General features: G+C 31.6%; 1 protein-coding gene across 1 annotated transcript; it reads left to right on the forward strand.

The window, feature by feature from the left end:
* Positions 1 to 3551: 3551 nt before the first annotated feature.
* LOC143690095 (olfactory receptor 6C74-like) lies at positions 3552 to 4490 on the forward strand. Its single transcript, XM_077168085.1, has one exon. It carries the CDS (start codon positions 3552 to 3554, stop codon positions 4488 to 4490), a length of 939 nt encoding a protein of 312 aa, XP_077024200.1.
* Positions 4491 to 19908: the final 15418 nt, after the last annotated feature.

Consider the following 19908-nt stretch of genomic DNA (forward strand, 5'->3'; position numbering starts at 1 on the left):
TTCAATATCTAACCCTAAAATATGGGGATCTGCTCTGCAAACTGCATTTCCAGTTTCCTTTGCCAGCTGATTTCCTGACATTAGAGCAAAATTGAAAAATTGAAGTGAAGGAAAGGGATTTTTGTCTGTCTTTTTTCTTTTTTTCCCCTTGGTATCTGTATGACCCCAACATAGAGACAATTCATAGAGACAGTTGGCCCCAGCTTTAGCTTATAGAATCATTTTATCATTCTTTTTATTTCTTTGCATAGGTACTAATATCTCTGTTTTTATTATCTTTTCAGTTTCTTGTGTCCTTTCTCTTTTTACTTTGTCAAACTTGCCAAAAGTTTGTTGATTTTCTTGAAGAATGAATTTTTGTTTTCATTGATTCTCTGTATTCATTATTCTCTAATTCATTTATCTTGGCTCTAATCTTTTCTGTTTCCTTCCTTTTGCTTGCTGTGTTTTAAGCTTGTTCAACATTTCCTAGATTTTCTAATTATGAGGTTAGGTATCAGATTTGATATCTTTCTGCTTTTTTAATGTAATCATTAAAGCTGTAAATTTCCCTTGCAACATATTTGCTTTATTCCATACATTTTAGTATGTTGTATTTTCATTTTAATTCCCATTAGCATATCTATTAGTTTCCCTTTGATTTCTTCTTTGACCCATTGCTTGTTTAATATAGTGCATTATTTAATTTCCACACATTTGTGAATTTTCCATCCTTCTCTATTATTGATTTCTAGCTTCACTCCATTATTGTCAGAAAAAATACAGTGTATGATTTCAATATTTTAAAATTTATTGACAGTTTTTTATTAGATAACTGCATGGTCTACCCTAGTGAGTGATCCATGTGCACTGGAGAAGAATGTGCACTAGAGAAGAATGCTGCTATTGGATGAAGTCTCAGGTCTAGTTAGTTTCCCCAAGATCTTAAGTAGCTGATCAAGTACTGGCCGGTGATCAGACCACACACCTTTGGAGTTTTTAAGACCAGGTCCATATATGACTAAACAGCTTTATTTTCTTTAATAATTATTTTATTCTGTATCACTCATAGTGGGTTTTTTCCTCTTCTCAAACTAGCATGCACGTCATCCTTCTCTGTTGATTTCAAAACTCATGCAGAGAGGATATACTAGTACATAAAAGTAGACTAGTTTTCTCATTATTTTAGCACATAAATTTTGCGTGTTGTCTAAAATATGTGTAATCTTCCCCACAGATAACTGCTTACCTGTAGCTATATTTTAATCAGTAACAGGCATCCTGTTCTATAGCAATTTTTTTGATACCAATTCAAGTTGATTTTCATCATCCTTTACATATTCCAACTATATTTTGTTCAATAAAGTATAAATATAAAATATTTGTTTTTCTTGCATTTCCTATAATTTTGCATTATTTTAAATGAAAGAACAAATCACGTCCATGCCTTAGAGGATACATAGTTTTCCAAATGCTTTTTTCTGTAAATAGCTTTAATTCAATTAAATTTCTCTATTAAGGTACTTTCTAAAAAAATTCAAATATGCTATTGTTTTCCTGGCTGGTCTTTTGGTATATAGTAGATATTTCACACTAAGAGATTGTAGGAAGCGGTTGAGATGAAAGTATGCTTGAACCCAAAGGATGCGTATTTCAAGACCTGGTAAATAATTCAGTATATTGAAGGCTATAAACAATGTTGTCATTGGTCAGACATCAACATTCTATTCTGATTCTCTCTTTGGAAAAGAAAATGAGGGCTCCAGTTTTCTCTCTTTAAGGAAATAGATATTTCTCTAGGATATCATATCTCGAAAGACCTAAGGTTGTTTATGTGAACTTTAACTCTTCACTCTGGGAATTAGACTCCATCTTAATGGCAATATTTTATGTTTCTCTGTAGATGCTGTAGTGAGAGGCTTGATTTGTTTTCTTTTATTAGTTACTGATGATGATACACAATTAGTTTCTTTTCTGCAAGAATTCCCAGGGTCCTACACACCAGATCTCAATATATATCCTGATTGTAATAAAGATCAGAGATAAATCAATCGTGTTATAGAGAATAAAACCACTTTGCATCATAAATGGGTTATTACATGATCATTTGAGTGACAAATTTCTTAAAAGAAAAATCTCCTTTTTTGAGTATAGATCAAGAAATTAAATTTTTAGATATTAAGTATAGTGTATGCAGATGTTATTCGGTTTTATGTGTAGGGAAACCAGAAAAACATTTTTGAAAATGTCACTGTATGCTGATTAGAGATGGAAATTCACTGGTGTTTGAATTTTTATTAAACATTCCTGGATATTAATGTTAATGAGGAGTTCAGTGTTGGAAGAAAAAAAATGAATGTAGTTTAGAAAGAAATAAATATTTTATTAAGAATATCATTCCTATTGAATTTTGTTTAATAATACAAAGAAATGTTTCACAATGTGGAGATCATAGAAAGTATTTTCGGCATGTTCTTGTTTCTGTCCCAGGTAGTTACAATGTAATTCTTTCTATTCCATAAATATGATCATAAGATTAAGACAAATCCAGAATTAGAAACGATGGATATATTTGTGTAATTCATGATTAACATTTAATATGCATATTGAAAAGACTGATTTATGAATTTTTCTCTTAAAGTAACACCATGAACAACACTTCCAGATAATTTATATTAAAAATAGTAACTAGTACATATCCCTTTATATTTAGGAATGGCTTGTGTAGTTACATATTACTGGATATAAAATTGTATTTCTTATATTGATATAGTAAATTTGAAACTGCACATTTGGGAAAAATAAATGCAAATTTAATACATATATTAATTCTGATACATATTGTGCTAAAATTCATAAAGGCTCTTTCCATTGGAAAAGTTCAAATTGCCAATATGGAATGCAAAGACCATCCAGAAATAGCATCCTCAGAGTATGGCCAAATTTTCAAGAACTAAATAAGAAATACCAGACCTGATTAGTTGCCTAAAGTATGAAAGTTAACAGTAAATGCATACTGTATACAGAGATTGCTGAAAGAGATTGAGTAAAATATTATTTTAACAAACCATCTTAAAATAAATATATACTTTCTTATGCATTCAGTAAGGTAGCTTTAATTATTTCTCATAATTTTAAAAAGTTGCTAAAAAAAGTTTCAGAGAGACTTCCAGATACTTATAAAAAATTTGTTAAACCCATTCTGTTGCAAAGCAAAGAAGATATGAAAAGAAAATTCATAAAATGAGTGAAAAGAGAAGAAGATGAGATGAAAAGGATTAAGCCTGAGATTCTGACACTTATGTGAAAAGGTTAAAAACAGAGGAGAGAAAAGGATATCACTGATGATGGGCAACAAGAATTTGACCCACAAATATTTCTGTATATTCCCACTTCTTAGAGGTGGAAAAGAAAAAACATAGGTAATCAAATATCATTACAGAAAATGTTTCATCTGAGTTATTTGGCTCTTTCATATCACTTTCAAATCTATGCACAGTGAAGCCTTTTAAACTTAAAAATAATTATCTATTTTTTTCCCAGATCTGATGTAGTTCAGAAGGAACTTAGTGATGAAGAACCATACACTGGTGACAACATTCATTCTACTTGGACTGACAGATGACCCCAATTGGCAAATTGTAATTTTCCTTTTTCTATTTCTAACATATTTATTGAGTATCACTGGAAATCTGACAATCATCCTGCTCACCCTGGTGGATTCCCACCTCAAAACACCCATGTATTTCTTCCTTCGGAATTTCTCCTTATTAGAAATCTCACTGACATCTACCTGCATCCCTAGATTCCTGTTCAGCATTGTGACTACAGATAAAACAATTTCCTATGATGCTTGTGTAACGCAATTGTTTTTTTTCATCTTCTTGAGTGCATCGGAGTTTTTCCTGTTGGCTGCCATGTCCTATGACCGCTATGTGGCCATCTGCAAACCCCTTCATTATGCCACCATTATGAGCAGCAGAGTCTGCACCCAGCTGGTCCTCAGCTCTTGGTCGAGTGGGCTGTTAACCATCTCTCCTGGCCTTATCATGGGCCTGAAGTTGGAATTCTGTGATGCCAATGTTATTGACCACTTTGCTTGTGACTATTCTCCTGTCCTGCAGCTCTCCTGCACAGATACACATGTGATAGAACTGTTAAGTTTTATTTTAGCCATTGTCACACTCCTGCTTACGTTGGCCCTGGTGACACTTTCTTATGTAAATATCATGAGAACAATTCTGAAGATCCCTTCTGCCCAGCAGAGGAAAAAGGCATTTTCTACCTGTTCCTCCCACATGACTGTCATTTCTATCTCTTATGGCAGCTGTATTTTTATGTATATTAAGCCTTCTGCAGAGGAAAGGGTATCTTTAAACAAGGTGGTAGCACTACTCAGCACTTCAGTTGCACCTGTGTTAAATCCATTTATTTATACTCTAAGAAATAAACAAGTGAAACAAGCCCTGAAAAATATAATAATTAATCAGGTTTTTATTACCTTAAAATGATAGTTTTGGCTTTTATGAAAGCACACCACTAAAGCTTATTGAAAAGTGCCACATATATCAACTACCCTTTTAACATATTCATTTATCTTTTTTTTACATAATGATAAAGATCAAAGTCAATCAAAAGCAGTTTTTTAGTCTTATTTTCTGTATTAATATTCTTTTATCCATTGCTGGAATCACTTAATTCTTTGAATTTAATTCTTTGATTTCATCCAATCTCAAGATATTCAGCTGGAGATTCCTTTTGGAAATCCAATATCTTCATGATTTTTGTACATAGATGTGCCTAGATGATAGATCATATTTGAACTCTATAAATAATTTTTAATCTCTAGAAAGAAGTTTCTTTATATATAACAGAGTGTATTTATTTTAGCAATATATATGATATTTCCAGGAACATTGAACTTCAATAGAGGTATTCATGTTTAGACTTAAAAGTTTCCCAAATTTCTGTTCATCTGCAAATCAGATGAAAGCCTTTTGCATTTAAGTAAGAGTGCTTTACATCAGCAGCTATTTAAATATAAATAGATAGGGTGGGTTACAATGGCTTAGCAGGCAGAGTTCTCACTGGCCATGCCACAGACCTGGGTTCATTTCTCGGTGCCTGCCCATGCAAAAAATATATGTATAAATATATATATATATATTTATATATATATATATACACACACACACACACACACGTATTTATTTATTTATTTATATTTATATAGACTATACCACAGTCACATTTTAAGTAAATGCTTGATATTAAATTCATATCTAGGTTTTAAAATTTGAATTTTGATGTGAAATTCATATCTAGGTTTCAAAATTCAAATTCAAATTACACAGGTAATAACCATGCAATATTGGCTGTTATGTACATCAATGGGAATATTTGATCTTGAAAAAAGAGGGAATTAGTAACAACTATGCTAAAATATTTCAAAATCCAAATTATATCAGTATAATTCTAGGAGACACAAATAAAACTTCTGTTTTAGATTTCTGATATGCATCTTAACATATGCAGACAGTTTTTATGTTGCAATATTTTGCCATATTTTCTCTTGTGTGTTTCTTTGTACATGCCCTTTCATTCTCTGCTATTGCTATCTTTTTATTCTACATATCATGTTCTGAATAATCACTAATGTTCTTCTGTTTTCTCTTGAGAGGTCACACTCTCTTTTATGCTATACATTTTTATTCAGCATGTATCTCAACACCATCATCCAACAGGCATATTTGTTTAATTAGAAATTCAAACAGCAGACTATAGCACTTTGCTTAAATTTAATTTGTTATATAACAACTCCATTATTCCCTTTTCCTTTACCTTGATTAATGTTTCTTCATAGTACATAGTATTGACTATCATTCTAAGATTAATTATTTGTTTCAAATATTGGACTATCAGGTATATGAAAATAGGGGTTTAATTTGTTCACCTTTCTGTTCCCAAAGCCTAGCACTCTGGTACATATACTGCTCAGTTATAGACAACCAACTTTAGAATAATAACATCTTTCTAATTTGCCTTAGTATTTGTTTGTTTTATCACCCCTTTTAAATATAATTTGTCAGAGGTCTTTCTGAATATCCTCATGTTTGTTTATGATAAACAAAAGCACATATTCTACTTACAAGGGTAATGATGTATATGTTTAAATGAGGCAACAGATATTTCATTTTAGTTAACTTTTCAACTCAATCTGGTAATATTTCATTAATTTAATTGTGTGTTAATCATTATTACATATTCTTTTTCATAATTTAATCTGAGATATTTCTATGCCTGTCTATGTCTGTATCTATCAGCTTTATGTCTATATCAGCAATTATATTTTACTTCTAAAAATCCTTTTTTCCAGTTAGGAATCTGTGTTTTCTCCTCTTTTATATGATTATTTTTCCCCCGTTGTAATAGTTATCTTCCACATTTTGGACTCTTCATTGTTTCCACACCTTTAAATTTTCTCCTGGCATTTCCTGAATTTTCAGAGAGCTTTTTGTATTAGTCCTGTTATCACTGCTTCGATTTGCTACAACATCAAATTTAGTGGTCTCTTAAAGATCTCACTTATAATTCTATTTTACTTTTTTTTTTTTACAAATGTTTATTATATTGAGCATCCTTCTTTTATGCCATTTTTTATAATCTTGCTTACTACTCATTCTTATTATTGGCATAATCAGCTTGTACTTTTCCTGGCTTTATATTTCCCTTCTAATAAAACCATCTTTATTTATTTATTTATTTATTTTTACACAGTATTGAACTTACCCAGCCAGCTCTGAAACCTATTTCTGTATCTGGCACTTTTCAGAAATAGACCTTTCTTCTTTTACTTTTCTTATTTCTTTTCTTTTCTTGTTCTCTTTCTTTCTTCTTTTCTATTTAGTGAGCTGGGTGCTGGCAATTTTTTACATATTTTCTTTTGCATAGATTTCTATATTCCATACTAAATTTTTTCTTTGTTTTTCATCCTTTCCCTTACTGACAACCAAATCTTCGATGTTATGTACTTACATGGCACACAGCAGTTCACTGCTCCCACTATTACTTTTTCTCTGTGACATATTCCAGTATAACTTTCACAAATGATCTAACTCTCTGAACTAAAGGACTCAATAAACAATTAGAATTATCAAGATTTTGCCTAAAATTATTTTATATGTGTGTGTCATATCAACATCCATGGAATTTCCCACTGTTGGGTTGGCCCTATATATCTATTAGAAATAAGTGATTATGTATGAAAACATCAGAAGACTATTTCACAAACCAAAAGTTATGCAGATAGAAATGTAGTTCTCTATTTTCTTAAAAACAAAGCCAGATAAACAATACCCTAGTTTCTGAATCTGTAGCCAGAGAACAGGGGAGATTCAACCCTCTTTCTCCCATTTTCATGTGTACTCAATTTCTTGAGTGATTCCTTCATAAGCTTGGTGATCATGATATTTATTTGCATTTTCATGTTCTTTCTCTTTAATATTTATTTTCTAAATACAAATCCATTTCCCTTTGATTAGTGGAGTTCCTTCAGAAATTCTACGTTGATTCTTTGCAATTTTCCTAATGGTGAAAATTTTCATTGTAAACTCTTTACATAAGTATTTTATAATTATGGAGCCACAGACTTCAGAGGACATTTTTACACAAGTTCATTTTTAAATCCATAATATTCCAGCTTAATCTACCTACGTAGATCAGAATCCACATCTCCATCTTTCCATTCTCCAAAAGTTACTCTTAAATTCTTTTCAATGATGGCCTTATTTTTATTCTCTTCTTCAATTTGTGTAAACTTTCCATCATTTACAAACACTTTGCTATGGATTTTCACATGAATAATTAATCTACTATGTATAATTTGTCAAATTTAACTAAAGACTCCTGAATTACTATTTCTGCATATATTTCCCCTCTTATTTAAAGTAGGAACCTAAAGGAAAGCACCACATTAAAGGTGTGAGATTATATTTCTATGCATTTTTATTGCTATCATGAGCCTCTAAATATCCAAGTCTACATTTCTTTTGCATGCAAGAGATTTTGAAGGCCCTTTTCAAGTAAGGAAATGATAGTTATGGGAATAATACACTTCCTATTTTATAAGAAAGAGGATAATAGTAATTATTCACTGGAGAGGAATTTAAAGATAAGCCAAAACAATATGAACCTATGGAGTTTGAATATATGAATACTACAAAAATATGTTAATAAGTTGAATTGTTTTATAATCCAATTTATTTTTTAAAATTGTTAAAATAATCAAAACACTTAAATTCCCATATTTTCTCTCCTGATTTCAAATTTATTAATTTCTTACTGTCACTTATACAAACATAAATCTTTGACATCTTGTAAAATGTAAACAAACATATTAAACAAAGTGGCAGTGAATCTGCTGGGCAGCATCATAGGTAATATTGAATGAGAGTATCATCCCCTGTTTGATATTAATGAAAACAACAATAAATCCTAAATCCACACTCTCCACAGGTGAACCCCACTAACACAGCATTTATCCAGGGAAAGTCTTGTAACTTTGCTTCAGCATAGAATCAAGTGATGTATTTGCTCCTTGAACAAATGTTTAAGGTCAGGGCTTTAGGATCTGAGAATGTAGTATTCAACCTAAATGCAAAGCAAGTGCTGTATGAATTCTAAAAGGAAAAATATAGCATATCATGTTCTTGCCATATATGTTATGGACCAAACCCTTGATGACATTATTGAAATGCCTCTTCTTCATTTCTAAATATTGTCATAGTTTGAAATGAAAATACAAATTACATAGAGTAAAACATATCCAGTTTAAGGATACAGTGCAATGAATTTGCTCAAACATGTATGTATCATATATATCATAAATACATATCTGTATAACCACAAGAAAGGGGGTGATCTGATAATTTATAACTCATAGATGGAAATAAATACAGCAATCAAGAAATGGAATCAGGTAAATAGTGAGATTTAATAAACAATCTACTAGTTCAGTTCTCTATATATTACTGTAATGAACAGAAGATTATAGGTAGCAGAAACCTTTTCATTATTCTTTTATTCTTCTGGGATGAAGCCTTATTGAACAGTTCAAGCACATATATTTCACTTGAGTGAAGAAGTATGGGGATACTTCTCCCAGGGTAAGAACAGGAAAAAATATCCCCAGACATAGAAAACACTAAGGAATGAACACCAAACTTAAAATGAAACATTTTTAATTAGGCAACCTTGGGAGAATTAGTGAGATGACTAAGAACAGAAATTAAAACCTCAAGGGATGCTATTTGAGTTGTAGAGTAGAGAGCTGGCAGACACATCACTCCCTTTCTTATGAAAGCATAAAAAAAAAGGGACAAACTGCAAATTAATGGACTTTCTTAAAAGCATGCTGCAATTAAGATTGCAGGGAAGACAATTAATACCTAAATTGAGAGGGGCAGAGGTGCCAGCTGGGAGAAACAGGAATCACATTGTTACTTATCTGTAGTGTAAAAGTATCCTTAAACGCTTTATAAACCTGTAAAAAGATTAAGAATTCAGTCAGAGATTTTAATGAATTGCTAAATGTTGAATGTGGGCTATTGGGATAATGTGAAACCTCTAGGGGTCCAGAGATGGGGATTTGGTCTCCTCCACAGCAAACATGAAGCACAGCCCAACATCTGGGTAGATTAAAGCAAAAATCCACACTAAAGGTCTACCAGAAGGAAAGGCCTTTTCAATCTTGAGCATAATAAATCAAAATTACCTCAGTGACAATTGTCTTCAACAATTTGAAATTCTTTCAACAAGAATTAATGAGACATACTTAAAGTAGAGATATATTGATCCAATTAAACCAAATAATCATCACAACTGGAATCTGGTATGACAGACATTTTGAACGAATCAGACAGGGAAATTTAAAATTGGAAAAACCATGATTAATATTTAAAAGACTAATCGAGGAAGTAGATAGTATTCTCAGTTTTATAATTAGAATTTATTAATATTTAAAAGACTAATGGAAGAGTTAGGTAGTACACGCAGTTTTATAATTTTAATTTCAGCAGAGTGCTAGAAAATGTAAGAAAGACTAAAACGGAAATGCTGGAAATAAAGAAAAAACTCATAGGAATAATGATGAAAAAAATAGAATACTTTTTCTACTAACATTTGCCTAGGCACATTAGTCTACTAAGTATAGTCAAGGAAGAAAACAGAGAACTTGAAACCTGGTCAAAAGATGTCTCCAACTCTCATTCAGTATCACCTAGTTCATTTGAAGTTTTCCCACATTTTGTTCACTAACCTCCAATTCTAGCAGAGAGGAACCTGGCTTCCACCAACCAACATCCTTTTGTTTTTTTGTTTTTTTCAATTCCAGCATGCGTATGTAGTGGTTTTAGAAATGGCATCCTATAACTCTGTGAGAATCAACTTGACCACATATTCAAGCAATGTTCTTACTCTTACAATCCACAATCATCTCCAATATTACTTATGTCAGCCACTTTTTACTCCATCCTTTTCAGTTAGGTTATATTACAGTATAGTAATACATTTAGATTATTTTTTAACAGCCTGCATTGCATTCTGACCTCCCCATCTTTTAATGGTATTTAAATGTTGCTGATATTGAAGTTCCCTGTTTGTATGGTAAAGTTCAATGAATTTTGACCAATGCATAATGTGATGTATCCACAAATACAACATCACACAGAATAGTTTCACCAAACCAAAATACATTTTTCACCAATTCAGTCACTCCTATTTCCCAAAACACTGACAACCACTGGTCTTTTTAATGACCTTATAATTTTGCATTTCTCAGGATGTCAGTGTATGCAGCCCTTCAGTCTGCCTCCTTTTACCTAGAAATATGCATGTAGGGTTCCTCCACATGGTGGTTGGATTGAGAGTTCATAGTTTTAATCACTACATAGTATTCCATTGTTGCTCTACAGATTTATTTTTTGTCTGCAATCTATTCCTCTATTGAGGGACTTATGGGCTGCTACCAGCTTAGGTGATTTTTAATTAAGCTGCACTGAAAAAAAATTACATGCAAGTTTTAGTGTGGACTGAAAAAATTATGACCTTATAATTTAAAATTTAATAAAAATATCTATAATGCCTATACAGACTCATTTTATGGATGATAAACTTGATTGCTGATGCCTGGTATTCAGTCTTCTCTGTGTAACAGTCATTTTATTGATAATGCATTTTTTGTAGTTGCTCAGAGATGTGGTAAGCTCAGGGGAAGTTGGAAGATGTTTCAATTCTAATTATTTTCCGTTGAAATGTGCATAGATTTTAATATAATAAATATTACCTTTTGGAAAAAGATATGATGATTTTTAATGAGATTTTATCAGTGCTATTACTATGCCACAGGGGGTAGGCATGGGCAGGCTCTGGGAATCAAACCCAGGTCTCCAGCATGGCAGGCAAGCATTCCACATAAGCTTTTATTAGATATGGAAACCTGCTGTTTTGGATTTAAATATGTTGTTTATTTTTGCTCATTGAAAAATTTTAATAGCCTTCAACAATTTTTTCTGCTATTACTTTTTTATATATTTTTTTATTGAGAAATTTTCACATACATGCATTCTATGTAGGGAGTACAATAAATGGCTGATAATATCATCACATTGTTATGTATTAATGACCACAATCATTTTTAAATACATTTGCATCACTCCAGAAAAAAAATAAAAAGCAGAAAGAAAAAACTCATATATAAAATACATCTTACCCCTCCCTTTCATTGACCACTAGTATTTTCATCTACCCAGTTTATTTTACCCTTTATCCCCCTTATCATTTACTTATTTTTTAACCATATTTTTTTTACTCATCTTTCCATACCCTGGATATAAGGAGCATCAGACACAAGGTTTTCACAATCACACAGTCACATTGTAAATATTATATCTTATATAGTCATCTTTAAGTATCTGTGCTACTGGAAATACTTTGAAACAGTAGACTAGCAAGTCTAACAGATGAGCTCGTAAGGCTAAGTTAATGGAAATTTTGGAAAGCAAATGGACTGATTCAAATCTGGTATTTGAAAAATGTGTCAGATGATTTTATTAATAGTCTGGGATTACCACATTATTTGAAACAATATTTCACAGTACAAAAGTGTCATTCTTGAAATATTCTTAAGGAATATGGTTCAAAGTATGAGAAAAATGAGGGAAAGTATAATTTGAATTGCAATAATAACTAGGAATATGATTGGGGTTATTATGAAACAGAATACACTATTTAGGTATTTGCTGTAGAATTTTATCACTTCAAACTTGTCTACCATCTGAATTCATGGCTTTTAAAATCTGAGTTTCCATATTTGTTTGGGAAACCATGACATCGTGAACCAGTTAATTTTGGAGTATCAATTTAAACATATGTAAAATATAAATATTAGTATTTACCTTTTTGGTTGGTGTGAGTTTAAAATTTGGTGGAAAAATTATTAGTGAATTCTAAGAGTATATTGGCGAACTCTAAAATATCATTATTTTTTTGTTTCCTGGACCTAAGAACTAATATTTTTGGCACTCTAAGAATATGGCGCAAAATATTTACCCAATAAGAACAACTAACTTCTACCGTATTGTGCCTGAGGGAAATTTTTCAGGACTGCACTTCCGGTTCCAACTAATGAAATTACAGAAGATCACCCATTTGAGGGCATAGTGCTTACTGATCTGCACGTGTGCTCTCCTTTATCAATTGCATGGACTATGTATAATTGATGTCCCTCTACACCTGAGGACCTGATACATTCAAAACAAAGTGCACAATATCCCAGAATTATTATCATCTTTCTTAGCATACACCTTATTTTAGCTGTATGTAGGAAAAACTGACCTATCCCATACCCATAGAGTTCTATTTGTTCCCTGATGACATTTTTAAAGGCAAAATAACTTTAGCGGTATTTTGATAGCAAGTCACTAATCACCGATAAGCCATTACCACAGTTATCCAAAACATTTGAAAAGAGGCAGTCAACCAGAAAATTCAGAAGTGGCAAAAGGCCCTGGTTCATACAAAGAAATGTGCCATGAATGACATCAAGGAGTTTCATAGCTTCTGTCCTTCTCTCCTTTCCGACTGTGATGAGACAAAGAACACAAAAGGAATTATAAGATACTGTAGACTCACAAAAAGTTCTTCAGTGAATTCCAAATACAGAATATATTCACTTCTTTCCCTAAGAATGCTATGGGTATCAATTTGCATTTAAACACAGGCTTATTGTTCAAGATAAATCAGGTGACATCAAAAAACAACTATATATTGATACTGAAAAATCTCTAAGATCGTACATTACTGTAAAAATCTAAGTGTATCATAGTGGTCAGTAAGTCAATCTATTAGCAGAAGGCAGAGTAATTAAGCACATGTGCCTTGTAATCAGTTTACATTTATTTTAATACAGACTTTACCTTACTATTTCTGTGACATTGGACACATTTCTTAATTCTTCTCAACATTAGTTGTATCACCTATAAAATGCAGAGGTTAAATATCTACCTCATGGGAAACTTATAAAGAATAAATTAGATACTCTATTGTGAAATGGTAAATTCTGTACAGTCAATTACATTAATTAAGAATAGGCCAACATTCTATTTACTGGGGTTAAGTGACATATAGGGACCAATTCTGGACACTCACATTTACTTTTCTAAGTTAGGAAGATATGAAACAATAGGGGCATTTAAGTTAATTTTGAAATGTGTAAAATGTAGATTAATCAGAGAGTTGAAATTATGAGCAAAAAGTTTTTGTCTCAAAGAAATTCTAGATCTAGAAGAACATATTGAAAAGTATAGAATTCAGGAGCATGTTATTCCAAAATGGTTTATAGCATTAGAATACCTTTTTCCTTTTCTGTGCAGATGGATTCTTCAAAATTGTCCTTATGATAAGTGTATATGAGACAATCACTAGCATGAGAGTGACAAGAAGTGTCACTAAGTTTATACTATAAAAGAATATTTCTATGTGTTTATCTGTGCGAAAGAGCTAAAGGACAGCGTCATAGCTACATACAAAATGATCAATGATATTGTCATTACAGAAATCCATGATGACCCCTGGAAATGAAACCAACCAAGAAAAGAAAGTCCAACTTGGAGCAGACTCTGCTAGTCATGATGGTTGTATAATGCAGGGGTTTGCAGATGGCTACATAGTGGCCATATGACATGGCTGTTAATAAGAAAAATCCTGCTGCTCCAAATAAAATGTACAGAAATAACTGAACTTCAAAACCATTAGAGGTAGTTGTATTGTCTTTTGTTGCTATGCTGATGAGGAATTTAGGAATACAGACTGATATCATTGAGATGTCTCAAAAGGAAAAGGTTTTCAGATAAAAGTACATGGGTGGTTTTAGTTGGGAATCAAGGAAAGTAAGGGTGATAGTCAGGTTTCCTAAGATATTAATAAAAAATATCTTAGGTCATAAATATAAAAAGTAAGGGCAGAAATTACCAGTTTGAATTATTTGTCAACTCCAACCACAGGATATACACTGTTTAGCTTTGTATATTTTATCATGGTTATACCCATACTTCTGTCAGATCTTGAAAGAAAATTAAAAGTCACACCAAGCCATAACTTTTTAATGTACTTTTTTGAAGGTGTATTTGAAAGGCCAAATGAATCAGTAAAAAATTGCTTTAAAAATAATATACAGGGGCGGGCCGCGGTGGCTCAGCGGGCAAAGTGCTTGCCTGCTATGCCGGAGGACCTCGGTTCGATTCCCGGCCCCAGCCCATGTAACAAAAACGGAGAAACAGAATACAATAAAAACAAGAAAATGTTTAAAGATGTTTCCCTTTCTTCCTTCCTTCCTTCCTTCTATCCTTCCTTCCTTCTCTCTGTCTTTCCTTTAAAAAAAAAAAAAAAAAAAAAAAATAATATACACAGGCTAAAAATATAAAAATAAAAGTAATATATGCAGGCTAAACAGTGTAATAGATGTCATTATACATCTTTCCTATTTGTTTTCAAATCACATGTTCATTTACTGTATATACTACTTCTTGTTACCATAATTCTCTGCGGTTATCATACAAAGAGTTGCGGTCTTCTTGGATATCTATGTTTCCCAGATTTTCCCAATATCTCATTCTCAAATATTCTGAGCAAGTGTCTCAATGTTTTTATTGGGTGAACAAAAACTACTGTTCATTCAGAAAAATCGTGATTTTGCTTATTTTTGGTTCTCAACATTCTATGATTGCTTTTATCAAACCACAGGCCTGGAGGCAAAAAAAACACCTTTGCTTAAGCTTTATTTGTGAAAACAATTTGAAAACGCATTCATTGGTCATATATAATTTGTTTTAAGCAATGTTAAGTACTCTTAAAAGGCATACCATATATGCTGTGCTGTTAACAAATTAGTTTATAAACTTATTTCTTTTCATGTTTTTATTCTATAAAGGAAATAGATGCTGCATTTATATTGGCAGAATAAGGTAATTCTAAATTATACAGTGACAATCTTTTTCCTTACTTTAGGAATTTTTCTGTAGGTATTTATGTTGTCTGTAAATAAAATCAGTTTTACTTCTTCTTCAATTCTCTTTATTTACCTTTTTGCCTTAATTTACCAATTAGAACCTAATAACAAAATGTTAAAGAGAAGAAACAAGAGTAGAAATCCTTAAGATGGAAATACCTAGGCTTTCCCATGAAGTAAGCTTTCAGCTGTAGTTTCTTTTCTTTTCTTTACCAATGTTTTACACCTTTTGGTATTTGCCATTTCTCAGATCTACTTTGTTTTCCAGAGTATTTTTTGCAGGTATGCATGTTGAATTTTTTCAATCACTTTTACTGAATCTATTGAAACAAAGTCCAATTGAGTATGATTCAGTAGATTTTTCTATGTTATTGGATTTATCAGTCTTTTTTTGACAAAGGTCTCTATTTTTTTTCCTATCATTTTATGGTTTGGGTGTCAGATAATACTGTCCTCATAGGGTGAGTTCTATAGCACTTCCTTGCTCTAACATATTCTAAAAGTGTCCATATGCAATTAGGATTATTTCCTTATGTACTTGGTAAAATTCATTAGTAGACTCTGAGTACTCTTTGTGCAACATTTATTATCAGTTCAATTTCTACTGTAGATGTAGAACTGTTTTATATCTATTTTTTCTTGAGTGAGCTTTTGTAGTTGGTATCGTTCAAGGATTTTTTCATATCATTCATGCTACTGAATTCATTGGCTTAAGGTTCTTTAAAAAAATCTCTTGATATCCTTTTAACATCTGATGAAGATCAGTGATGTTACCTTCCTATTCCTGATATTGATAATTTGTATCCTCTTTCTGTTGTTCCTTATCAGGATGGAAGCACTGGCTAGACATTTATTAATTTTAATAATCTTCTTTCAAGAACCAGATTTTAATTTCATTGCTATTTTCTGATTTTATCTCTGCATTCTATTTTATTCATTTACACACCATATTTATTTCCTCTCTTCTAATCAATCTGAGTCAAATTTGCTCTTCTACTTGTTTCATTGCATAGGTGAACACTGTGCTTATTGGTTTAAGAACTTTTCTAGCATAACTTCAGATATTTAAATTTCTTTCTGATGACTGCTTCACTGCATTGCAGACATTTTTCTATGTTTTGATTTACTTTAATTTAGTTAAAACTGTGTTTTAATATTTATTCTTTGATCCACAATTATATAGTTGTATGTTATTTAGTTTCCTTATATTAGCAATTTTTTCCCAGATATCTACGTGTAATTTATTTCCAGGTAATGTTGTGTTCAGAGATCATACTATATATAACATGATTCCTCAAATATATTGAGTGTTTTTTGCATGTGTGCATTCCAAAATATAATCTATTTTGGCAATAATCTGTGTGCACCTGGAAAGAATGTATATTCAGCTAATGTTTGGTTGTGTCTTCTAAAATTGTCATTTAGCTCAACTGGCTGATAGGGCTGTTCAAGTCTTCTATATCCTTACTAACTTTTAGAAGTTTTTTCACTATATTTTTGAGAGAGGATGTTGAAGCCTCTGACTATTAATATGGATTTGATTATTTCTCTTTGCTGTCACTCTGGTTTTGTTTCATGTATTTAGAGTTCTTGCTATCTTATGTATGAACAGTCAAGATCATGCCTTCTTGATGTATTTATTCCCTTATCATTGTGAAACATCCCAATTTTTCTCCTTTTTTATTGGGTATTTTTTATGATTCCATTTTATATCCTTTGTTTTCTTATTAGCTTTAATTTTTACTTTACATTAGATATTGTTTTAGAGTTTTAAAGTTTATCTTTACTTGCTATTTTGATTTTATATTTTCCTTCTTTTTTTAAAAAAAATCATTCCAAGATCATCTCATAAGTAACTTTTTCAATATCCCAAACCTGCTCAGTGGCAAAGACTACAGTAGAAGTCTGTCTTAAAAATATGTGCTCTTTACCCTTATGTTTTAAAGCATTTCACTAATAAAGGGCAAGGGACCCAGAAGTTTGAATGACATTCCTTATAACTTAATGCTTTACCAAGTCTAAGAAGCACTTTGTATAGAACCATGGCCTTTTTTTTTTTTAACTTTTTATTGTATAGTATAACATATATACAAAGTGAAGAAATAAAAAAGCAGTGATTTTCAGAGCACTCAGAACCATGGTTTTTTGAGTTCCTGAGAAAATTAAAAGACAAACACTTATCTAGAATGCAGAATTAGCAGGGGTTTTTTTTTCCATTTATACTAAGTGCCAAACTTGAGACAAAAATTCATCTTAACTAAATTAGAAGATCAGCATGTGTTCTCCAAATTATGCCTGAAGAATCCTTTCATGTATTTTAGCATTACCCAACTTCATTCAAATTGTATCACAGTCCAAATGACGTCCACTGTATAATGGAGATAAAAGAAGAAATATTATTAGAATGACCAGTTGCATCAGTTTTATGTTATTGACACATTATTCAATGCTTCTTAGTGTCTCTTCTCTTTACTTCTGCCACTCAGTACCATGTTACACTGAGATAGAGGTGTGATAGAACCCCTTAATACCTGCTTGTGAGTTCCAAATGTCAATTTTTTCACGAATCTTCAAAACAGTTGCTAAACAAATCCATTATAAAAAAACAAATTGTACAAAAATATAATTCAATAAAATAAATTTAAGTTTTAGAAATTAATACACAAAACTCATTTATTATCATATTTAATGACAATAAATTTATAGGGAAAGGAGTTACCAGTTTGGTATGCAACTTCATTCATCAAACTGGTTGACTTCCCATCATCGGTTGATTATGGATACTTGACTTGAGTAGAAATCGTCAAAGGGATTCTGTGAAAACCAATTGGCTATATAAAATTTACAATAAAAGTTATTGTTTATGTTATTATTACTTACATATTATGAAAGTAGCATACAGGCAAATCTTAATGATTGATATTTGACAGTTAAATCTTGGACATGTCACAGAAAACATGAAAAACAAAAGACACAATAGATAAATTGGACTTCAAAATTAGTGCATCAAAGACATTATCAAAAAAGTGATGCAGCAACCTATAGGATGGGAGTAAATAGTTGCAAATCATACATTTGTAAAGGTTAATATCCAGAACTTATAAAGATTTCTTACATCTCAACAACAAAACAAACAACACATTATTAAAAGGGGCAATGGACTTGAGCATTTTTCCAAAGAGAATATACAGATGACTAATAAACATATGAAAAGATGCTCCACATCATTAATAATTAAGGGAAAGTAAATCAAAATCACAACTTGATGCCACTTCATGCCTACTAGGATGTCTACTGCTTTAAAAACATAGCAAATAGGTATTGAAGAGGAGGCAGAGAAAGTGGAAGGATGTGGAGGAATTGGAAACTCTGTGCTTTACTGGTGTGAATGTAAAATGTAGAGCCTTGGTGATCTGTGATAAGCAGAATGGCAGGTCCTCAAAAAGTTCAATATAAAATCATTTGGCAATTTTGCTCTTAGTTAGATACCCAAAGGAATTGAAAACAGGGACCAAAACATAATTTGTGCATCAATATCTGTAGTCACTTTATTCACAAACGTCAAAAGGTAGAAATGGCCCAGGTGCCCACCAACGAATGAATGAATAAACAAAAGTTGATACCAGCATACAATGAAATATTATTCAGCTGTAAGAAGTAATGAAGTTCTTAAAGATGCTACAACCTAGGTAAAACTGGAAACATTATACTGAGGAAAACAGCAAGGTGCATAAAGACAAATACTGTACAATTTTACTTCATGGGATATCTAGAAATAAATTAATAGAGACCTTAGATTCAACGTTACCAGGTGATGGGAAGAGGGAGGAAGGATGAGTGGTTTTCTGGAGGATATAGGGTGTTTGTAACTTCTGTGTATTATTAAATTTAAAAAACCCACTGTACTATGCACATATTAAGACTCCATGTACTCTTTCAACTCTCTGACTTTTAAAAATTGCCCCCAACTATGGAATTATTTTCCATACAGTCTGCTAATGTATAATTCATTTCTCAGTACTTTGTGAACAACCATTCTTCTTCCTCAATTCTCTATCTCTAAAGTGAAGCTTTATCCTCCTTGTCTGCTATTAAATATTGCATGCCCTCAGACTTCCCTCATAATCTGTCTTGTGCTAAGTATCTCAACTGATGATATTGCAAAAATCTCTTAAGAATTATTAAGAACATAATTCTTACTGATTGGATTCAGTAATCCAATCTACTGAATGGATTAAATTATTATTTTACCACCAAAAAAGTTGTTCATGAAATTTAGAGTATTTTATAGTATCTATAATTCTTGTTTAAGCATTTGACTTCATGGAAAATTAAATAAATAATATATAAGTATGCATATTTATATA

This window comes from Tamandua tetradactyla, chromosome 7, assembly GCF_023851605.1.
Source record: "Tamandua tetradactyla isolate mTamTet1 chromosome 7, mTamTet1.pri, whole genome shotgun sequence".
In the NCBI taxonomy this organism is placed as follows: domain Eukaryota; kingdom Metazoa; phylum Chordata; class Mammalia; order Pilosa; family Myrmecophagidae; genus Tamandua; species Tamandua tetradactyla.

Coding starts and splice junctions, on each gene's coding strand:
- LOC143690095 (XM_077168085.1), top strand. CDS start 3,552: ATGAAGAACCATACACTGGTGACAACATTCATTCTACTTGGACTGACA.